This window comes from Pleurodeles waltl, chromosome 11, assembly GCF_031143425.1.
Source record: "Pleurodeles waltl isolate 20211129_DDA chromosome 11, aPleWal1.hap1.20221129, whole genome shotgun sequence".
Taxonomy (NCBI): Eukaryota; Metazoa; Chordata; class Amphibia; order Caudata; family Salamandridae; genus Pleurodeles; species Pleurodeles waltl.
Window position 1 is genome coordinate 1,311,440 of NC_090450.1, and position 23,367 is coordinate 1,334,806.

A 23,367-nucleotide genomic window follows, 5' to 3' on the forward strand; every position below is an offset into this window, starting at 1 on the left:
GTATGTATTTCGGGCCCTTTGGGGAATGTTCGTTTTTCTTCTCCACCCTGGGTGCGACTCTGTTTGCTGCTGCTGGATCTTTGAAGGCTTCCTTTCCTTGAGCCATATACTTGGTAACATGGGAAGGACTAGGTTCCCCATGCATGTTGGTATGAGTGTTTCGAGAGGGAAACATGAGTCCCCTTTTTCTTCCTCGAGGGGTACCCCATAAGTGTCTGCTGCCCTCTTCACCAGGCTATTGTTGCATGTGAGGTCATCAGGGGGTGAAGGTTTCAAGGGTAGCTCTCAGTTTCGAGGTTCTGCCAGTCCTCCTCGAAACTTGTCATTTCCTCCTCCTCATATGGTCCGGGGTTGTCGGAGGTTCAAGGGCGGCTTTTTCCTCCTCTGCTTCTGCATCTGTTTGGTCTTCAATGATCTTGGGGGAGATTAGATCCTGTTTCATTGCATCCTTTAATTAGTTTTTCTTTTGTAGTGGTGCTGCCATTTCAGCCTCCAGACGATGTCTTTTCTTCTCCACCTCCAACGCTCTTTCAGCACCTCAGCGTCTGCTCTTCGAATGCTTTCGGCACCTCCTGCCCTGCTGATTTCAGGGCCTCGTTCGCCAGCTCTGCTCTCGGCAGGGTCAGCGGTTGGTCCTCTTCGGTATCCTTGGTGAGGGATCCATAGGGCTCTTTTCTTAGTGGCTGACCCTCGAAAGTCCTCTTCTTTGGCGTAGGGCTGCCTTTCGGTATTGCCTTTTGGGTGATTTTTCCCCCGAAGTCTTTGTTTTTTTTTCTTGCCTTTTTTCGACATCTCTTACCGTCTTCTTTTTCAGGAGTCTTTTTCCTTAGCAATTCCTTTGAGGAATTCGACGTCAGACCCTCTCTGAGTGGACTCTGCACCTCTCGCTTGATTTTCCTCGTCACTGAAAGTCCGAATTCCTTCAGCGACTCCTATTGTTTTTGGCTCTGCATCGCGGCTTGTAACTCCTCCCTCGTCTCTGTGTCCCTTGGAAGATAGACTGCAGACCCTGTGTGGCTCACGCCGGGCAAACTTGTGGTGGCAGTTCGGGCAAACTTTAAATGGGGTATTTTCCATGACCTCTACCTTGCTTCATTCTCCTGTCCTGCTGATCTCCACCGGGTGTTCCCCACTGGTAATGTGTTTGTCTGTCTCCTTGCCTCTATTTGTTTGTCCCGGCATTCAAAATCTTTTGTCTACGTTTTTTCGGTGTCATCCGCCCAAAACCTCAGAGCTCCTCCTTTGCTTCTGAATCTGAAGATGGCTACCAAGTATAGGAACCTCCAGGGTGCCATCTGACGTCCTACGGGGACGGACCTAACACCAAATGGTGGTCGATGACACCCAGGAGAGAAAAAAAAAACATACAATTCCGGACCCAACCACTAGATGGCAGAATGATGCACAGCATGTGAACCCACAAAAGGATTCACGCTGCAAATCCAATTATGCTTCATTATTATTGAGTGCTGCAGTCAACTCTCTTCTGGACTTTAATAAGACCTGCTGGAACATGATGCATGCCTTTCATGAAGTTCACTGTAAAGCACATTAGGCAATGGAGCCCAGAATTACTCCAATTTAGATGCAAGAGAGATGGAAGTGTATTTGTGGTTGGAAAGTGTCAAAGGTCAAGCTTAGGGAGGAACAGCTTTACAAGTTCAAGTTAGCACATGGACAGTTTGGATTGCTTGGCAATTGGTTCCTGGGGTTTGAAGCCACCCAGGCTCACATCGGCGACACAGCTGTGCACTGGTTGTTTTTGCTGTTAATGAAGAGGAGGAATTCAGCTTCAGGTAGGTGCTGGATATTCAGGATACAATAAGGCAGAGGTGTTTTTAGAGACACTGAATGCTGAGTGTTTAGGGAACTTTGGGTAAGAGTTGTGTCTCGTTGGTGCACATATGTATTTTCATGTTGGTGCCAGTGAGTGGAATCCAAACAGTTCCCTGAATAGGCTGAACTTGGTGGGGGCCTACGCAGGTGATACAGGGTGAATAAGATCTTGAGGTACCCCGCATTCAGCACCTGGAAAATGCACTCAGAGCTGTAGTAGGCAATGACTTCTGCTGGCTGGCCAAGCAGTATCCCTGAAACAAGGTCTAAAGGCACTGCCTGCTTACTCAGCGGAGTGGTATAGGTACAAGACCACAGTTCTAAAACAGCTGCAATAATCTGCCGTCTTTGCGCATCTACAGCATGACTGATAAAAGCAGCAGGGTCTGCTGGGCCTCAGACACAAAGAATCACCACTTACCTCAGCACTGACAGTCTGACCTTCTTTCACACTCTTCCTCATTCTGATTTCTATTTCATGCCTCAGAGCGGCCAGCTGATTGAAAAAGAACAAACAAAAAGGAATACATTTAGAGATCAGAGTGCGTGGCAGGAACCTGTAATCTGATTGGTGCATGCAAGGCTTTAGCCACATGACCAAAGCTTAAGAGAACGACATCCATGCCCTTTGAAACAGTAAACAACGCACACCTTTTACCATAATCCCGGGACTAAATGCTGCTGCCCATTACACACTTTCATCTGTGTGGTATTGCAATCTATTCTTGGCAGTTCAGCTTTACTTCTCCAATTTTATGTATACGTCTGGAAGTCCCGGCACAAATAGTGTACGCCTGGAGGTCCCGGCACACCGAGTGTACGCCTGGAGGTCCCGGCACACCGAGTGTACGCCTGGAGGTCCCGGCACACGCAGTGTACGCCTGGAGGTCCCGGCACACGCAGTGTACGCCTGGAGGTCCCGGCACACGCAGTGTACGCCTGGAGGTCCTGGAGGTCCCGGCACACGCAGTGTACGCCTGGAGGTCCCGGCACACGCAGTGTACGCCTGGAGGTCCCGGCACACGCAGTGTACGCCTGGAGGTCCCGGCACACGCATTGTACGCCTGGGAGTCCCGGCACACGCAGTGTACGCCTGGAGGTCCTGGAGGTCCCGGCACACGCAGTGTACGCCTGGAGGTCCCGGCACACGCAGTGTACGCCTGGAGGTCCCGGCACACGCAGTGTACGCCTGGAGGTCCCGGCACACGCAGTGTACGCCTGGAGGTCCCGGCACACGCAGTGTACGCCTGGGAGTCCCGGCACACGCAGTGTACGCCTGGGAGTCCCGGCACACGCAGTGTACGCCTGGAGGTCCCGGCACACGCAGTGTACGCCTGGAGGTCCCGGCACACGCAGTGTACGCCTGGAGGTCCCGGCACACGCAGTGTACGCCTGGGAGTCCCGGCACACGCAGTGTACGCCTGGGAGTCCCGGCACACGCAGTGTACGCCTGGAGGTCCCGGCACACGCAGTGTACGCCTGGGAGTCCCGGCACACGCAGTGTACGCCTGGGAGTCCCGGCACACGCAGTGTACGCCTGGGAGTCCCGGCACACGCAGTGTACGCCTGGAGGTCCCGGCACACGCAGTGTACGCCTGGAGGTCCCGGCACACGCAGTGTACGCCTGGAGGTCCCGGCACACGCAGTGTACGCCTGGAGGTCCCGGCACACGCAGTGTACGCCTGGAGGTCCCGGCACACGCAGTGTACGCCTGGAGGTCCCGGCACACGCAGTGTACGCCTGGAGGTCCCGGCACACGCAGTGTACGCCTGGGAGTCCCGGCACACGCAGTGTACGCCTGGGAGTCCCGGCACACGCAGTGTACGCCTGGAGGTCCCGGCACACGCAGTGTACGCCTGGAGGTCCCGGCACACGCATTGTACGCCTGGAGGTCCCGGCACACGCAGTGTACGCCTGGAGGTCCCGGCACACGCATTGTACGCCTGGGAGTCCCGGCACACGCAGTGTACGCCTGGGAGTCCCGGCACACGCAGTGTACGCCTTGAGGTACCGGCACACGCAGTGTACGCCTTGAGGTACCGGCACACGCAGTGTACGCCTTGAGGTACCGGCACACGCAGTGTACGCCTTGAGGTACCGGCACACGCAGTGTACGCCTTGAGGTACCGGCACACACCGTGTACGCCTGGGAGTCCCGGCACACACCGTGTACGCCTGGGAGTCCCGGCACACACAGTGTACGCCTGGAGGTCCCGGCACACACAGTGTACGCCTGGAGGTCCCGGCACACACAGTGTACGCCTGGGAGTCCCGGCACACACAGTGTACGCCTGGGAGTCCCGGCACACACAGTGTATGCCTGGAGGTCCCGGCACACATAGTGTACGCCTGGAGGTCCCGGCACACATAGTGTACGCCTGGAGGTTCCGGCACACATAGTGTACGCCTTGAGGTCCCGGCACACATAGTGTACACCTGGAGGTCCCGGCACACATAGTATACGCCTGGGAGTCCCGGCACACACAGTGTACGCCTGGGAGTCCCGGCACACATAGTGTACGCCTGGAGGTCCCGGCACACATAGTGTACGCCTGGAGGTCCCGGAACACATAGTGTACGGCTGGAGGCCCCGGCACACATAGTGTACGCCTAGAAGTCCCGGCACACATAGTGTACGCCTAGAAGTCCCGGCACACATAGTGAAGTTGGATAATACAACAGGTAACTCTGACAGTATCACCCACCACACTAGCCGACTTACGCCTAATGTCCCAACCGTTGTCACATTAGTCTGTACCACACTTCATTTTCCAAAGCACAGAGTCTGGCAATTCAGCCTTGTTTCTTCACTAATGGGTGTGAACTGATTATCGACACTTTGGTGGTCATTCTGACCCTGGCGGTCTTTGACCGCCAGGGCGGAGGACCGCGGGAGCACCGCCGACAGGCCGGCGGTGCTCCAATGGGGATTCCGACCGCGGCGGTAAAGCCGCGGTCGGACCGGCACCACTGGCGGGGTCCCGCCAGTGTACCGCGGCCCCATTGAATCCTCCGCGGCGGCGCAGCTTGCTGCACCGCCGCGGGGATTCCGACCCCCCCTACCGCCATCCAGATCCCGGCGGTCGGACCGCCGAGATCCGGATGGCGGTAGGGGGGGTCGCGGGGCCCCTGGGGGCCCCTGCAGTGCCCATGCCACTGGCATGGGCATTGCAGGGGCCCCCGTAAGAGGGCCCCTACATGTATTTCACTGTCTGCTGCGCAGACAGTGAAATACGCGACGGGTGCAACTGCACCCGTCGCACAGCTTCCACTCCGCCGGCTCGATTCCGAGCCGGCTTCATCGTGGAAGCCTCTTTCCCGCTGGGCTGGCTGGCGGTCTGAAGGCGACCGCCCGCCAGCCCAGCGGGAAAGTCAGAATTACCGCCGCGGTCTTTCGACCGCGGAACGGTAACCTGACGGCGGGACTTTGGCGGGCGGCCTCCGCCGCCCGCCAAGGTCAGAATGAGGGCCTTTATTTGGAAACGGCCCTGCCAATGCATACAATCTTCCTTTCACCCCAGATCCATCATCTTTTGAAAGCAGCTCTAAACATAATCGGTAACGCAGGAATCTTTGCAAAGCCACAAGTGGCGATGGAGCAGTTCCAATGGCTCCATCGGCATCAGCAAATAGGAGATGATGCAAGTCAAGTCTCTGACTCTTGCCAGCGAGGCTCCTGCTCCTGCTACTTCCCCTTCACGAACGACAAAAAACTTCAAAATAAACCAGAAGACTGGGTGTGCGAGTGCCTCCTCCAAACAAGATCGCAGGAGGAGGATCTCACCTACTAGAAAGACCAACGCCAAAATATAAAACTTGTGGCAGAAAATGTCTCCCAGCCACGGATTCATCATATTAAGATGAGTTCCACCGCAGAGAGGGCATGAAAAGAAGACGCGGCACAGGACAATGAAAAATGTCTGTTTGTCTGGCCGAGGAAGCGCAGCACCTTGGCATGGACAAAAAAGGCTTCGGGACGTGAAAAGTCGTCAAGACAGTAGTATCTGGAGAACGTATACAAAGATACACAAGCGACTGCCAGGAAGATGGCCACAAGTGCAACACCACTCTGTCAAGCAAATATCAGAGTGTAACCAAGGTGGAATAGGCAATTTCCTGTTTGCAAATAAATTATGTACCTGTTTCTTGGTCTGAGTGAACCCCACTAATGGCTAGTACTCTCTTTAATATCATCCCTACAGATGCACAAAAACTTTAACCTTTTTCCACCATTAAGTCTGTGAAATCGCTTCTCTATTTTAGAAAGCAGAGTTAATGGACACAACACCAGTAGATGAATGTAGTCAGAAATATGTAATTAATGGACTGTTTAGTAATGTGCTGGCTTGCCTCCTTTTGGCAACTTTGCAGTGCTGGGTGGGGGTAGGGGTTTGATGCACTGAGCCATCAATCTTGGGAGGTGGAGAATACTTTCCAGTTGGATGTAAAACGCGTAGCCTCAGAGCTGTGAACACTCACCAACTCTTGTCTATACTTGATGGGCTTGATCCCTTGAAACAAGGGTGGCAGCACAACTCGGAAGATGTTTTACAATGTTAGAAACACCAATTTTCAAAGACTTATCTGCCAGGCGTTTATAAAAGGTGAGGCAAAGATTTAGCTTCCTAGGGCTGGACGCTGTGTAGGACCCGGCAGATTTGTTAGCTGTGGCTCACTTGATGTAATTGGGCCTCGATCTTCTACAGACATATTGGGTTGAAGCTCAATTACGCTTATACAAATGTGCAGTATTTAGAATTTTACTCTTTGATAAACCCTTACTGAGCATAACTTTTCAGGAGGGTGATGTAGGTTGATTTCTTTAAATTTGGGTACATTCAGCAGTTTGACTTAGAATTCTCAGGAACTACTGAATTTTGTTCCTTAGGATCCCAAGATGAGATAATGTTTCAATAATCCCCTCAGGAGAGCACCAAGGACCTAACACTTGGAGTCATACAAACTAATATGATTTTATGGATGGGCTGCCGAATGGCCATCTTCCAGCCGCCCGGGCCATGAGAACAGCAGCGTAATTATGAGGGGGAACATAAAAAAAGTTTTGTTTTTTTCCCCATTCAGACAGATGCTGGAAAATAGGAGTGAAAGCATGACTGCACATTTGGAGGTGCCAATTCCGATCTGAAAAACTGACAATGTCATGGAGGAAGGAAGGTAAGTTCCCATTGCGAGCATGTCCTTTTGAAAATTAGGTAAACCAGGGATCGATGCACCAGACCTGCAAGTGGAAATAATGCAGACTATAAACAGCTCCTTCCAGACTCTTGAAGCAGAACCTGGCCGTGGGTACAGTAACTCATAGATCCCCTTAAGATGGCACTTTTGCAATGGTCCCTACTGTGGTGGAATAACTGCCAATGTAGACACATAACTTGTCATTAACTTGGCAGGGAAAAGTGTCTTGTGAAGCCCATGAATCTTTCAACTTGTTGCCAAAACATTTGGACTGTGCAGAAAGGAGTTTGTTTTACATTTCTCCAAAAGGTCACTAGCTTTACACCCCAAAAACGTGTCTATTATCTAAAGACAGATTTAAATATTCTGCTCCCATTTCCTGAGAACTTGGAGATTGCCTTCTACAATCGTCTGCAAAGCTAAGCCAGAACTCCTGAAAACCTCCATGCACAAGTCAGGTTACAACAGCTTTTCTAAGGTTACTAATGGAAAAGGTTAGTACACAGAGGAAGGCACTATCACAATATATCTTGCAAGACTAATGTGTCTTAAGAAGACAGGTTGTGGTCCATCGCTCAGAGAGACTGATGGAGGAACAACGCCCCTTAACATATTGTATATGTGATTTTAGCACATTAACTCTTCTGTAGTTGACCTGTTTTAATTGTAATGCTGTACTCTTCAAAATTGTATTTGATCTAATATTTTATTATTACTGGAACATTTATCACATGATTTTAATACAAAATATTTGATGTTTTTTTTTTTTTACTTCTGAATAAATTATTCCTAATTAAGTCAATCAATCAACCAGGATTAATAGAGCGCTACTATTTACCCGCGAGGGTATCAAGGTGCTAAGAGCCAAGCTGTTAGAGCGGATTCAGTTGAACAACCAGGTCTTGAGTTTCCCTCTGAAGTCTTGAAGAGAAGGTGAGGTCCTGAGTTGGAGGGGGGAGGTTGTTCCAGGACTTCAAGGCGGGACAAGGAGTGTCCTCCTCTGTTGCTTCGGCAGATGCAGGCGGTGTGAGTGAGGGAGAGGTAGGCAGATCGCAAGTGTCTGGGCCCGGGGGTTGGTGTATGCTGGTCCTGGAATATGCAGGGCTTTGAGGCATGGGTTAGCATCATGAATTGGCATCTCTTGTGGACGGGGAGCCAGTGGAGGGGTGAAGTGGGTCCGCCCGGGGTGGTCGAGGACGAGTCTGGCCGCTGAGTTCTGTATGGTCTGTAGTCCCTTTGGGAGGTGCATGGCGATTCCAATGTAGAGTGCGTTTACATAGTCCAAGCGGCTGCTGACGAGGGCTTGAGTGACTCTGCGTCTGGTGGTGACTGGAAGCCATCTGAAGAACCAATTAAAAGGGCATGCAGAGAGTGAGGAAGCATGTGGAGGAGTCTGCGGTGATCTGGTTTTTCTTGGTGAGTTTGTGGTCCAGGATGATGTTGAGGTTTCAGGCATGGTTTGTGGGAGCAGCTGAGGGTCCCTGTTCTGCTGGCCACCAGGAGTCATTCCACCGGCAGGTGCGTTCCTAAGAAGGCAACAAGGGTGTTCACCCAGCCAGGGCAGCAAATTCTAAAAACACTTTGAGGACGGCAGGCTGCTTGGGGACAGGCTTGTTAAAGTGTTTTCTTTGACTGCTCTTTGCAGTTAATTTGTGTTGAGAGGCGGCCTTAACCTTCAATGAAGTTGCAGTCACCTCATGTGCCCTACCATGTGGACCTTCGGAGATTTTGATTTGGAGTATCTAATAAACCTATTCATGAAAACATAAAGGTTTTAATGTCTCACTAATTAATGTATGTTCTCTTGGAAATGTGGAATAATTATTATTTTATTTTTCATAATTATCTGTAATGCACATTCCAGACTCAGTGACTTAATAAAAGTTTCCAAACAAATCGCCCACAAACAATTACTGGAAGGCCAGAGTCCAAGGGTGTTTAGTAGCTCAGAGGCCTCGGCTGCCAGATGCATACATCTTAATCCATAAAGAGTTGAACTTTTCACTTTTCTATCAAGCGACTGGAAGGGGAGGGCTGAGGAGGTTTTCAGCCGGGTCCTGAAATTGGAGGTTTCAAAATTCCATTCATTGCCTCCCAAGGTGACCTGTTGGTGCTGCCTTGGACCTTGCCCCATACTTACCTTAACTCCAGAAGAACAGTTGCTAAGTGCCAGAATGCAGTATCTGTTTCTTTTCCCATAGGATAACATTAGGACACCCGACGCTATAAAAAGCCCCTCTGCACCCGGATGTCCCAGTGCCCCTCAAAGTGACCTGTTGGTGCTGCTTGGACCTTGCGCCATACTTACCTTTACTCCAGAAGAACAGTCCTGTAAGTCGCTACTAAGTACCCATATGCCGTGTATGTTTTACCTCCACAGGATAACATTACCGCTCTATAATTGCACTGTCAAGTTTTGAAATCTATAAAAATTCATAACTCAAAAAAGTACTGACTTGATTCCAATGATTTTGGTATCAAAATGTATATAAAAGTACTTGTTATTTTTATAAATTGGAGTTGGATTTCTTCAGAGTGCGAGTCTCTCTTCCTGCCTTTGTGTGTGCCTTACGTGCTTAGGACTGCCCTGTGATATGCTCACACTACCACAAGAGAGAGCATTCGGGGTGTTATCAGTGCCTCTGTAATTTCTTTGTAGTTTGCTTGGACTCTTCACACAGCGCACCTCCTTTTGGTCCACTACATAAAGAGCCAGCTTCCTCCAATGGCATCTAATATGAACCTTTTTCCCACCCCGAGATAGAGAAAGGCATCTGAGGATTGCCGACTGATGATGATGATGCTCTCTGACAGGATGTGCAGAGCCTGGACACCTTCTCTCACTTGTTACAAACCAGTTCTTGAGCTGCACTGGTTGGAATAAACTGCACGTCTTGTGATACAGACTCAAAGGCCACATGCACCGGCGGTGCGGAAACTGACTGACAGAAGCCACTTGCAATCAGAGGGCTTTCTGGAGGCTACGTTCACAGCAAGAGAGTAGGAAACGCCTCACTCCCTCGGGAGAGCACGGCAAAAAGGAAGGGAGTGAAAGGCCATTGGCGGCTCTCCTGCGGAGCCTGGGACACAACTTCCAGTGTCCCAAACCATACTGTGAAGGAGTCCCTGGGGTCACAAAGACATCCGCTAGAGGCAGTGAAAAGAATTCAGCACCCTGTCTGCGCCTTAAGCAACATCTATAAGATAAAAAACATGCAGGAGAAAGGTACAATATAAAGAAAATGTGCATTCTGTAAAATTGTGATAAGACCTGCAAAACAAAGGAATTTATCAACAAAATACAGCAAGAAAATAAGGGTCATTCCTGAACTTGGCTTTAACATTCTGCTGGGCTCTCAGCATCTAAACTCGGTCAGTCAAACAAAACAAACGTCTTGAGACTTACATCGTCCTCTTTCGTAAGATCAAACTCCCGAGAACTGTCTTTGAACATTGCCACATGATGGGGACCTTCACTCAACGTCACCTGAAACAACAAACAGACAAGACGGTGAAACGTCAGAGCAGCCTGATAACCATTCTTCCGCCGACTTAGCCTGCTCAAGAGTCAACCGGCAACTGGGAGATTCCCAAGCGAGATCCCAATGAAACTCCAAGTCCTCCTTAATGCATCGTCACTCATCATTAACAGGGATCGCATGCACACACTGGGCATACACAGGCTCGAAGCCTGCTTCTTCTCACCAGGATGGGTGTTTAATTCGCACCACAACACACCACCTTTTTATACAACAAAGCATTGGAATAACCCATAGACACAAATAGCCAGTCATTCATCATAACCAGCCTCTTACCTGGAACACTCCGACCGCTTCATGTTATCCCTCATACAGACGTCCTCACAACCCTACACCGGTTTTGTACCTTGTGTCCATCTACACCAAGCACACCTCTCGTTCTCTGACTAACCTACTGGCTTGGCTTGTACAGATCTTTTTTCTTCTCTAGGGGTTTGATGTGTACCATGTCAACACATTCAGTGCTATTTCCAATGCTTTGGATTCTTTATCGCACCCTTTGAATGTCTCCTCCAAGTCAACATTTTCCCACTCTGCTATCCTCTAAGTAGACATTTTAACTATCTGGATGTTAGACGTTTAGTCCATTTACACCTTGAGCAGAACATCCTTGGTTGTTGCATGTGGGGAAGAAGGTGGTACCTCCACCTGCCTCTTTACTTCACCCAGTCATTCCCGGCACCAACTGTCACCATCACTCACTCCTCTGAGTACGTACCACGTCATTCTACTCAGGATGATAAAGAGGCAGCTTGCAGGATACCACCCGGGACATCCATATCCAACAGAGGTTACAAGCCTCAAGGGTTAACCAGAATCCCATTCAAGACGTCCTCCCTCTGAAAAACATTCCGTATAAACCAAACTACTAATCTTGCTGTGACAGGTGCTTAATAGATTTCGGCCACATCCAGTAGAAATAGACTTGAACAATAAGATGCCGTAGTACACCATCACTCACAGACATGGTCCAGCAATATACAGACAAGCCCAATCCCAGGACACTTCTGGAAACCCAGCACAGTAGGAACAGGCTGAATGTGACAAACGCAAGCACATTCTAAACATTCCTAACCACTCTCCCAAACCCTGCATTCTTCCCGGGACACCAGGAGTCGAGCTGCATCTTCCGCCTGGAGAACCTCATGAGCCACAATCCTCTCGGGTAAACGTTCCGGGGGCATTGGATAAGAGGAGCTTAGATAAGAGATTTGGGGTACTAGAGTAAGACCTTCTCCATGCAAGATGGATGACTGCATGTATCTGAGAGTTAGATGCCTGTACCCTCCTATGTCCCACAGTATGACAGATGCTTTTATCTCGGTCTCTCAGTGTAACACACATGCATACATGTGTAGGACACATCATTGTGTTTCAGAGTAGGGCAGATGGTTTATCTCTATGCATGAATGGGCCACATGACCTGACGCTTGTCTCAGCCTCGTATCTATCAGTGAGCAAGGTCTGCTCCCTTGCCCCAGCTCTCTTTCCTTGGCCAGTGTTTAGACATTACCTTAACTGGAGAACGTGTCATCATTTCTCCGGACCCCCGGGGAAAGATCCGAGCCTGTGCAATCATCTCCAAGACACTGGTTTTTCCGGCACTCTGATCTCCAACCACAATAACCTAGGAGAGAGAGAGTGTATAGTCAAAGACTGTGGAGGACAGTGCACAGCAGCAGAGACAGGGCAGAGCGTTCAGGAATATCTTTCAGCCGGTGACCTTAGCAGATGATGTCTATGTGTGCCTTCCCAGCTGCCAACCTGACAAAGGCTGTCCTCCCTTCCACTCCCACGGAACAAACACAGATTGCAAACCAAGCTATGTCGCTAATGTAAGTCCGTAGAGCATGTCTACGCCTGCGTTTGTAGCTACCGACCCAGCATTCCCACGCCTGCATTCAACGCAATATCACAACGCAGCACAAGTCCACAGCTGAACTCAGAGCCATCGATCCCTGCAGGACCTGCAAACACTTCCGCTTGGTGGTTAATCTGAGAATAGAAATAACCAGAAGAGCCCAACGTTATTAGGGCTGCAGCAGAAACTGCATGAATAACAGGCTCATAGAATACCAAGGCTCTCCGGTCGTCTTTTTCACCACATGCCTTTCTGTCCCCACCCTACACTCCTGGTCTCTCCATCTCACTCTTTCATGTTCCTTTTCATTCCTGTTTTATCCTAGATTTATCATTTTCCATTCATTCTCTTCCTCCCAGTTTGGTCTTTCTCTCGCCAACTCAAGGTCAAAGTCTGATAATGATGGCAAACAAGTCCCAGGTGCACAACAGTGAATTGTGATGCCCGACACCAGCAACCACCGCTAAGACTCCCAGTCTCATAAACTAGTAGATACCTGCACCAGTCCCAGCACAACAGGCTCATCCTCCACACATGGGCCTGTTCATTTTATAGTTTCGATATTATTTGCAGCTCAACGACTCCCATATGAGCGCAACGTAAATGGCACTCACTGTGGCCCCAGGTCACCTCTTCAATAGTGCTTTACCGTGGCCAATCTTGAACTCACCATGATTGGTCAGGACCTGGCTCATTAGTGGGTGACTGTTGTGTGCTCCTGATTTAAAGGCTTTTGTCACTATTCTTGTATTTGTTCCTCCCAGGAGCATTTCGGTCTCACATTGGATGAGTCATTTCCTTCCGCTGCTAACTTGAGAGCACTTTATTTTCTATTCCGGCACTCCATCCGAGTGAATGCTTCCTTATTCTCTCACCCTTTTCCTGCCTCTCCCCTGGCAATCTCGTAATCCTTTTCCCAATGAGACCTACTGGCTTTGCCAACGGTTGTTATAATTTAACCATAAGGTGTAAACACCTCTTCCCATTTCTATTTTTAGATATCTGGTCAGTAGGAGCGTAATTGGCACTTAAATATAAAAAAAGCGGATTTGTCTTAGAGTTTAAATTAACCAAAAATAGAATTAGTGATCAAAAAGGTAGAGGGTACTGATGGAGAGGTCTGTTTAAAGTCAACTCCTTCCACAGACCAACACACTGAGACCTGCACAACACACCTCTCTGAAAGTGCCTTGCATCCAGACCGAAGCACAACACGAGCCCACCACAGCCCGATATACTGCGGTGGGAGCATCTGCTTGGATGAGTCCAGACTACAGTGACAGTGAAGGGCAGTGACCATGCAGATACATAGACTCACTTATGTCTTTCCTTATTTTTCCAGGTCTGACGCTTCTCTCTATTTTGCTCACATTATGGGTCAAGCTGCTACCTTCAGAATCACGAAGGGTCTGCCCATATGTAGCAGAAACATGGCTCCAGGTGTTCATCACACAAGAAGAAACCAGGAGGGAGTTCTGACTCCACCTCCACTAGGGACATATGCAAAATTGCAACAAATAGGATTTCCCTCAACATGTTGGAAACTTATATTATATTTTTTTATTAATGAAAGTGCGGTTCCTGGTAAAAAAGGAAAGTGTAAAGAGATGTTGTGAAGTGTATTCAGTGAGTTCGTGTTCACTGTGGAGAGTGGACCACAGCCTGATAGGATAAATGATTCCGTAGTCGTAACACGTCTCATTCCCAACTCTTCAAACTAGATGGTACTTGATGTTGTCTCTGGGGGGTTGCTGATGTGTCACGCAGATTTCAACATGTAACATGCAGGTGAAGCTGGGTGACTCCTCACTTATCAGTTTGGCACAGATACACTTTCAGTACAAGCTGGCTTGCTCTCGGTGCTCCACAAGCAAGGAAGAGGGCTGGGGTTGTGCTCCCAGACAGTCGCTCTTCCTGCAGAACCGGGCATCATCCTTCCCTCTTCAGCAGGCAGACAGGCTTCTAGTCAGTAAGCAAAACCCATAACTCACCATCAAAAAATCTGTACGTCCAGCCACAAAGTTGTGACTATTTTAAAATCGGAAAGTCCAAGCTATATCTTGATATGATATTGGTGCAAGAGGGACTCGTGGTTTTTCTTTATGCCGAACATGGCTTGGATGAATAACTGTGAAGCTTGGACTTTTGATTTCAAAATAGGCACAAGTGTGTGCCAAGATGTTCAGATTGATTGCATATATAAAGTTTGTGTCTCAAATATACCCGGGACATCTGAGTATATGTAGTGATGCTTCTGCTTTACCATGGAGGATTTGAATAAAAGACAAAAATACACGAAAAGGATCTGCTTGTCCTGTTTTGGATGAAGCTTTTATGTTTATGTAATTACTTGCTGTCTCTCTTTTTTATGTTTAAGTTCTCTTTTATTGATTTTAAAGGGTAAGAAAAATACAATTTCTCCCACCTACAAATACTGGCCGGTGGGGGAAGGACAGGCAAGAAAGGCGATAGAGAAGAGGGGGAATATAAAGGGGGGGAGGCACCTATTTTGCAGTGAGGTAGCGTCATAGTTCAATGGGTATGCCTTGAGTGTGAGTTGCTGACCAGGAATCCTTTGTCGGGGGTGTCAACTAGTTTACTTAGAAGGGTCTACAGGCCTTGTCAGTCGGAGGATGAGTAGCTATGATGGGCAAGTTAATTCTCTGAATTCCTCAGACATGTATCAGATGGACAGGCCCCATCTTTTATCAAAGAGGGGCAGGGAGCCAGTCGCTGCTGTTGTCAATTTATCCATACCCATGTGGGCCCATAACTTGTGTAACCAGTCCGGTATAAGTGAGAATGGTCTCAGAACCCCAACACTCCAGTAATAGTTGTTTAGCAGCTCCCAGAGCCAAAGTAATAGCCCGACCCCGGGAGGTGCGAAGCGGGTACGTTTGGTGGTTGGGAAGGCCCAGCAAGATATAACTAGGGAACCGTGGTATGTTATTGCTGTGTATTTCATCTATCGTTTGGAGAATTGTGCCCCAAAAGGAAACGATTTTCAGGCAATGACAATATGTGTGTAAGCGTGACTTCCTGTCCACACCCACATCTGTCATCGCCCCGCGCCCGTTTAGCCATCTGCGCAGGTGTATAATACATGTAAAGAGCTATTTTCAAAAACATTTCTTTGGTGGTTGTGGCACGTGCTGTTACTAGTACTGTACTAGTATAGGACATCTCGCCATTCTCGATCTGTGAATGTGCGCTCGCATTCCGATTCCCATAAGTGACTTGCTGGTGTTGTGAAGAGTGCGGGCGGCGTGACCAGGAAGGTGTAAATATGGGACAGGTGTGAGGGGTCGTTTGCATGTGGGCGTATCGCAGGGGAGGTTACCCAGTGATGGATGGCCGGATATTGCCAGTGTGTGACTGCCGGGAGACCGTATTCTGCTTGGTGACTGTTGAAGTCCAGGACCCCCTCCCTATCAAAGAGGTTGCCAATTCTCTTGCACTGTGATTCCTGCCAGGATAGGAAAGCGGGTACCTGACTGCAGGAGGAATATCCAGGGTACCGATAAGCGGTGTCTGTGGGGAGATCGGACTCCTGCCCCCACCTGGTCAATAAAGCACCGGTATTTCTCAGTCAGAGGTCAGGCCCATTCGACCATGTAACGCAACTGGGCAGCATACTAATAGCTCAGCAGATGCGGAACCCCCAGCCCTGCCTCTGTCTGTGGTAGGTATGCCTGGGTCTTCAGCATTCTAGCCTTCCTTCCACTCCACATACCCTCCCATATGAGCGCCTGAAGCTTGTCTGGAAGGTTGGGAGGCGGCTGTAGTGGCAGGGTCTGCATAAGGTTGAGTATTTTAGGCAGAAGTGTCATCTTAATTGCAGCTAAGTGGCCCAGCCAGGAGAGGCCATAAGCCTTCCATCTCGTCAGTTCAGAGCACGTGATGTCTAATATCCTATTCTAGTTATGAGCTGCCGTCGCCTCAAGTGTGGGAAGTATCCACAGGCCCAGGTGCGTGATCCCCTGTGTGGCCCATGGGAAGGGGAGACCCGCCTCCAAGAAAGCCCTTGGAGGTTAAGTATAGATGATTTAGTGACATTGGTTTTAAAGTCCAAAACTTTGCTGAACGCAGTCAGTTCCGCCATGATCCAAGGGAGGAAAGTTTGGGGCTGGGACAGGTGGGGCAGCAAGCCGTCTGCATTGAAAGCAAGTTTATGTGATCTGACACCCATCCGTATACGCTCAGCGAAAGGCTCCATATAAAAAAGCAAATAATAGGGGCGAGAGGGGGCAACCCCGCTGTGTGCCCCTTGAGACAGTGAATTGCTGGGACATTTCTCCATTCACAACCACCATGCCTCTAGGTTTAACATAATTGCAAGGGATCCATTCAGGGAAACTAAGACCAAGTACCAGATGCCGCAAGACCGCACGGAGGTACTGCCATTGGACCCGGTCAAAGGCCTTCTCCGTGTCAATGGAGAGCTGGGATTTGGGAGCGATGCACCTTATCCAACAGATGACATAATCCCTTAGTATTGTCGCTACATGAACGCTCAGGGATGAACCCGGTCTGATCTGGATCAACCCTGCCATGCAGCAACTGGTTTAGCCTGTGGGCTAAAATTCCTGTAAAAAATCTCAGCGTCCACATTCAATAATGTAATGGGTCGGTAGGAGAAACACAGGTGTGGGTTTTTCCCCAGTTTGGGAATAAACGGTCACCCAGCCAGTTGCATCATAGGGGGAAGGGGGCGAGTCCTGCTCAGCACATTATACAGCCGAGCCAGTACAGGAGCTAGCTGGGTTCAAAAAGAGTTACAAAATTCTGCTCCAAAGTTGTCCGCACCCAGTGCTTTACCAGTTTGCAGACGGTGTATAGTCGCAAGGACCTCCGCGGGCGTGACATCCTTCTACAGTGTGTCACTATCCGCGGGAGGGATCTAGGGCAGAGAGTCAGAGTCCAAATAGTCCTCCATGCCGTCAGTGTCGAGCTCTTCCGCGGAATACAAGTCTGAGTAAAACCGCTCAAACTGATGAAGAATTAGCTCTTACAGGCAAGTCAGAGTACCATCAGGCAACCGCAACGCTGCTACTCTTTGTCCCATGGCCTGTGCACGGAGGCGGTGGGCCAGTAGGAGGCCCACCTTATTTCCCCCTACACAGAATTTCTGCGAAGTCCGGAGAAGAGCATACTCCGCCTTATCCTCATCCAGAGCACGTAGCTGTTTCCGGAGAGTGGTAAGTTGCCTCCTCACTGCCAGAGACCCAGTCTGGCTATGTGTGACCTCCAGAGCCCTTATATCGTCTTCTAGATGTTGAGGCTTCTCACAATGGGTGATACTTAATCTCACTGCTATCGCTATGAACTGACCTCGGATGACCGCTTTAAGGGCTTCCCATGAGGTAGCAATACTGATTGTGGGGTATCGTTTGTGTCTGGAAAATGCTTTATCGTGGTCCTGATTGCCACTAGAGTGTCCTCACATGGTAAAAGCCTTGTGCCGAGACGCCAGTGCCTTTTACTTGGGGTACGAGAGGGAAGAGCGAGAAACAGTGTAAGCGGAGAGTGATCTGAAATAGAAGCTACCCCAATCTCAGTCCTGGTAACCAGGTTGGTAATACGCAGGGTGGTGAGGAAGAGGTCTAGGCGAGCATGTGCTTGGTGTGTGGCCGAAAAGAAAGAGTATGTTCTATCCGCTGGGTGTTGCCTGCGCCAAATGTCAGTTAGTCCTGCCCCTTCCAACACCCCTGAACGCCCTTTGAGAAAGTGCCCGTCTCTGAATGGATGGGTCATCCGGAACTAAATTAAAGTCCCCGCCCACCACAATGTTCTCGATTGAGGTTGTCAAGATCTTCCCCAGTGCATCTCTTAGGAAGCATTCCTGGAGTTCATTCGGCCCATAAGTATTAGCTCCATTAGCCTATGCCCTCGAATGTCAACATGAAGGGAGAGAAGCCTCCGAGGAATCTCATCTTGTACTCAAATTACCTTCCCTGGAAAGTTCGTGGCCAGAAGGATTGTCACTCCTGACTGCCTCCCAGGGCCAGAAGAGTGGAACTTATGGTCAAACCAGCATGACCTCAGTCTTTTCAAATCTGAGTGGAGTAGGTGAGTTTCCTGTCCTAGACAGAGATCTCTCTTTGTGTCCCTGAGCTGCAGCAGAAGAGCTTGTCACTTCACAGAAGCATTAAGGCCCCGAACATTTAGACTAAGGATATTGATCATGGGGAGGCAGTTGTGTGTCGCTATGGTGTCTGTCAAACATTCCGCCCAATAGTGAGGCGTCCCTAGTGTGTAGACACATGAATGTTGAAGAGGGAAGGTGTTGCCCCATCAAGCTCAAAGTGGGAAGTTAGAGGAAATGGGGAGGAAGAACAATCAACAAGGGATGAACTTTTAAAGGTGTTCTCCACCTGGGGACAGGCATAGACAAGTCTGGGGGTTAGCCTGGTCTTCATTCCGTCATCAGTCGACCACTACTCCAGATGGGTCAGAGCTCTGCCATTCGGTTGTTGCATTCTATTGTCCCTCTACCTTTCCCAGATCTTGGTCCGCGTAATCCATCTACCATCAGACCGCTGACAGCAAAAGATGGGGGAGCCTCATGTATTTCACTAAAGCATACCATTGGTCTGAGTCACCTCTGAGACACTATCATGATTGTGTAGGCTTCTAAGCAGTGCCGCCCTCTCCTTTTGGCTATCAGCCGTTCTGGGTTTCTGAGATTTATGCCGCTGGGCATGGGTTTTTGAGTGCCCCCTATTTGGTCATGGCGGCTGTTCCTGTCCAGTCGACTGCTGGGTTTGGTCTCCGTGGCATGGTGGCATCCCCTCCATGCCCTGTGCTTTCTCAAGTGTGCAGATGCTGCGGGTTTCATTCTGCCAGACAAAATGGAGACGTAAGGGGTGGCCCCATTTTTATCTGATACCTTTCTCTCTAAGGAAGTCCCTCACATGCTGAAGTGCTCTACGGTGCTGCAGTGTCAACATCGATACGTTCTGGAACAGGCCAATCCCTAAAATTCAAATGCTGTTTGGTCTCAAACAGCCGCCATTATGATCTCCCACTGTTTATAATAGTGTAGACAGGTCAGTATGTCCTGAGCCTGGCCTGAAGAGCGGGCAGGACGGCAGCTCTATGTGTTCTGTCAAGTACCACAGTCTGATCTTTCTGTGTCGGGGCCAAATGTTGAAAGAGTCGCACCACAAAGTTTTCTAGGGCTCCTGTCACTGCCTGCACCGGTACGCCTTCTATTCAAATATTGGAGCGTTGTGATCTGTTCACCAAGTCCTCTATTTGATACTGCAGTTCCTGGTTCTTGTCCTGGAGGGTAAGGAGTTCCCTCCTGTGGCAGTCCAGATCCTCTTCTCGCGAGGCTAGGTCTATTCCAGCGTGTCTACTCGTTGTCCCTGGTCTACAACCTCTCTCTTGAGGTCCTTGACTTCTACTGCTATTTTCTGCTTCAATGTGGCAAAGCCTTCACGGAGGGACGCAAACAGCTGCTCCATGAATGTTCTTGAAAAATGCGCTTTCCCGTTCCCCGACGGTCCAGGTTCTGCCATTTCTCCACCCTCCGCTGCCAGGGCCCCTGATGGAATGGTTTTCTTGGTACAGGTTTTATTAAAGAGATCCTTGAAGGAGCCCTCCTTTTTATTGTGTCTCTGGGACGCCATATTTCTGTTGACCCGTGTGTTAACACTGACTCTCTCTGTAGTACAGTCCTCCTGTTGCAGCCTCAATACGTTGGTTGCCCTAGAGTTCGACTTGTGCTGGCGCAGTCGATATTGGTGCCGGCCCCTAGTCAGGCACGACGTACCAACCCCAGGAGGCACCCTGGACAGGGAACTCCGTCAAACAGGCAGCAAGACTGCTGGCAGGGCTCAGTGCGTGGGACGGTCCCAACGGCCACTCCGATTCCACCCTTCTGCCTTGGTGAAGTAACTGCTACTCGCAAGCCAGGTAGGTACAATCCTTTATTTAGAAGTAAGGTCGGAAGAACAGGTCCGTTCAGGGAAAGGCTCTGGCTCAACTGACTTCAGGAGACTACACGACATAGAACGTGGAATCTCCCCAAGTCAGCATCACGAGCATTCTAGGAATGAAACTAGAACACTACACATCCTCCTTTTCTTATAACAAGAAATATGGAACAAGAAAAAAACAATTAACAAAACAATAGATAAAAAGAACTTAAACATGAAAACCAGAAACATCAGTTAAGTATCCTAACACGTAATCCTTCAACCAACCAGGAGGAATCACTTTCCTTTTCCTTTCCACAGACTCACACTGTTGCACACCACCAGATATACCACCACTCCCAATTTCCGACTCAGCAACCGAATCCCTTATCACATCTTCCTCCTCGCACAAAACCCGATCACCAAAAACGCGTGGAGGCGCTTCCTTATTAAACACATTGTGACTCATAACTTCATCTTCCAACCATTCAGCCTTTCCACCCTCCTTATCGTTAGTGTGAGCTCCACCACATCCCAATTCCTGTCCGTTCCGAAGTAAGACAATACGTTTAAGATTCCACACCTTACCATCACTCAGTTTTACCGCGTTAGGCAAAAATTCCGTGACACGTTCAGGATTAAAGTACTGGCTCCCGCCCTTCTTAACCTTGTAGGGTTTCTTAACTCTAACCAAATCACCAATATTAATATCAACAGACTTAACATGATGGAGCTTATCATAATAGGACTTCGATTTCTCAAGAGATTTATTCAAACAATCCCTTACATTCTCCACAGACCAGTATTGAACACCAGTCTTGGTCAACCAAGCAGGGTTATGTTTGCATCTTGGCCTTCTTCCCTCATAATAATGAAAGGGCTGAGACCAGTAGTAACATTCTCAGTTATCCTATACGCCCACACAGCTTTAAAGATGGCAATGTGCCAATCCTCTCCACCATTCATAGCACTTTGAATTATACCTTTAGCGACTCTATTGAATCTTTCTACCGCTCCATTCCCACTGGGATTGTACAGAGAAGTAGTATTATGTTCAATTCCCACTCTCCTAAAATAGTTTCTTGCAGCATCTGACATAAACTGTACTCCATTATCGCTCAACAATTTAGAAGGGGTACCTTCTGCAAGGAAAATCTTATCCAAAAACTCCAACACGCTAACAGTGTCTGCTTTTTCCAAAATGCCAACTTCTGGCCATTTGGAAAACAAATCGATAAGGACTATTACAAACTCTTGAGAATCACCCACCGGACCCAAGAGATCAACAGCGACATATTCCCATGGTTGTCTTGGAATGAATGTTTGCTGCATGGAAGGTCTAAGGGTACACAAACTTTTGTCAGCTGTAGAACATATATGACAGGTTCTAACAAATCTTTCCACCGATCTATCCACACCAGGCCACCAGAACAGCTCTTTTACCACAGATTTGGTTCTAACGATGCCGAAATGTCCCTCATGACATAATTCTAAGATCACCTCCCTTATACCAGAAGGAGGAACTATCTTATCACCTCTCCAAAGAACATTGTTCACAACAGAAAGTTCGTTCCTTACCTCCCAAAAATTTCTACAAAGTTCAGGTAATAGATCCTTCTTAGGCCATCCATTCAAAACGAATTTTAAGACGGACTGTAAACTAGCATCTACCTGCATTTCCTTCCTCCAACTATCTTCATTCAACGCAGGGCTGCCAAAGTCATGTATAAGAGCCACATTCCATTCATACCACGGGTCATCAACACATTTTTCCAACAAACTAGGTAATCTAGAAAGGCCATCCGCTAATACATTACTCTTGCCTGGTACATACATCATACAATAAGTGTAGTCCTTTAAACCCATAGACAACCTTAAGATTCTAGCAGAAGCCATTACACTTCCTTCACTTGTAAGAAGTTTAATCAAAGGCTTGTGGTCACAGTGAATGGTTATGTCCTTACCCCACACGAATGCACGGAAGTGCTCTAAAGCCCAAGCGCAGGCTAAGGCTTCCTTCTCTATAACAGAGTATCTCTCTTCTGGAGGAGATAACGATCTGGAAGCAAAAAGTATAATCCTTTCCTTACCCTTACAATTCCTTTGAGACAAAACAGCACCTAAGCCTTTATTACTTGCATCTGTGGTAACAAATGTATCCAAATTAGGGTCAAAACTTTCTAAACATGCAGCCTGGCTTAACTCCCTTTTAATACACTCAAACTCCTGATTACACGTTTCACTCCACGCGAAAGGTGAATTCTTTTTTAACAGGGATCTTAGATTGTAAACCTTACTGGCAAAGTTCGGAATAAATTTTGCACAAAACTCAGCCATACCCAAAAAAGATCTTACCTCATCTTTAGACACAGGAGGAGACACCTCGATTATAGCATTCACCAAAGAAGTTTTTGGTCTAACACCCTCACCACTAATCTCATGTCCCAAATACTCCACACTTCTTTTTGCAAATTTGCATTTACTTAATTCCACTGTTAACCCCTTATCACCCAAAACTCCTAAAACATGTTCCAATCGCTCATCATGCATGCACTTATCCTTCCCAAAAATTAAAATGTCATCTTGGAAGCACATAACCCCTTTAACCTTTCCAAACAGTTTATGCATTAGACATTGAAAAACAGCTGCTGCAGACGCTAGACCGAAAGGCATCCTCTTGTATTGGAAGCATCCGAAGGGTGTGATGAAGGCTGTTAATCTTTTGGAACCCTCGGATAAGGGAATCTGATGATACGCAGATGACAAGTCAATAGTAAAAAACCAACGCGCTCCCTCAAGACTAGAAACCATTTCCGTAATCTTGGGTAGAGGAAAACGATCAATCAGGATATTATTATTTAAGTATCTTAAGTCTACACATAAACGGATTTTCCCGTTACTGCGCCGAGCTATTACTACAGGCAAAATCCATTCCGAACTCTCAATTGGCTCAATCACATCCATTGAAATCAATTTCTCCAGCTCCTTGGAGACTTCTTCTCTGATCATGATC

The 23,367-nt window shown here is 48.5% G+C and overlaps 1 protein-coding gene across 8 annotated transcripts in view; it reads right to left on the reverse strand.

Annotated features, from left to right (window-relative positions):
• The window catches only part of OPA1 (OPA1 mitochondrial dynamin like GTPase), a 278,588-nt gene that overhangs the window by 186,080 nt on the left and 69,141 nt on the right, over positions 1–23,367 (reverse strand). For all 8 annotated transcript variants that reach the window (XR_011199307.1, XR_011199308.1, XR_011199309.1 and 5 more), the window contains 3 exons: positions 12,085–12,198; positions 10,439–10,519; positions 2,258–2,332 (listed from right to left, as the gene is read on the reverse strand). Coding sequence is in view for 5 of the 8 variants with exons in the window: in XM_069212739.1 (XP_069068840.1) it covers positions 2,258–2,332; positions 10,439–10,519; positions 12,085–12,198 (270 nt within the window). In the remaining 3 variants the exon portion in view is untranslated. The remainder of the gene's footprint in view (positions 1–2,257; positions 2,333–10,438; positions 10,520–12,084; positions 12,199–23,367) is intronic.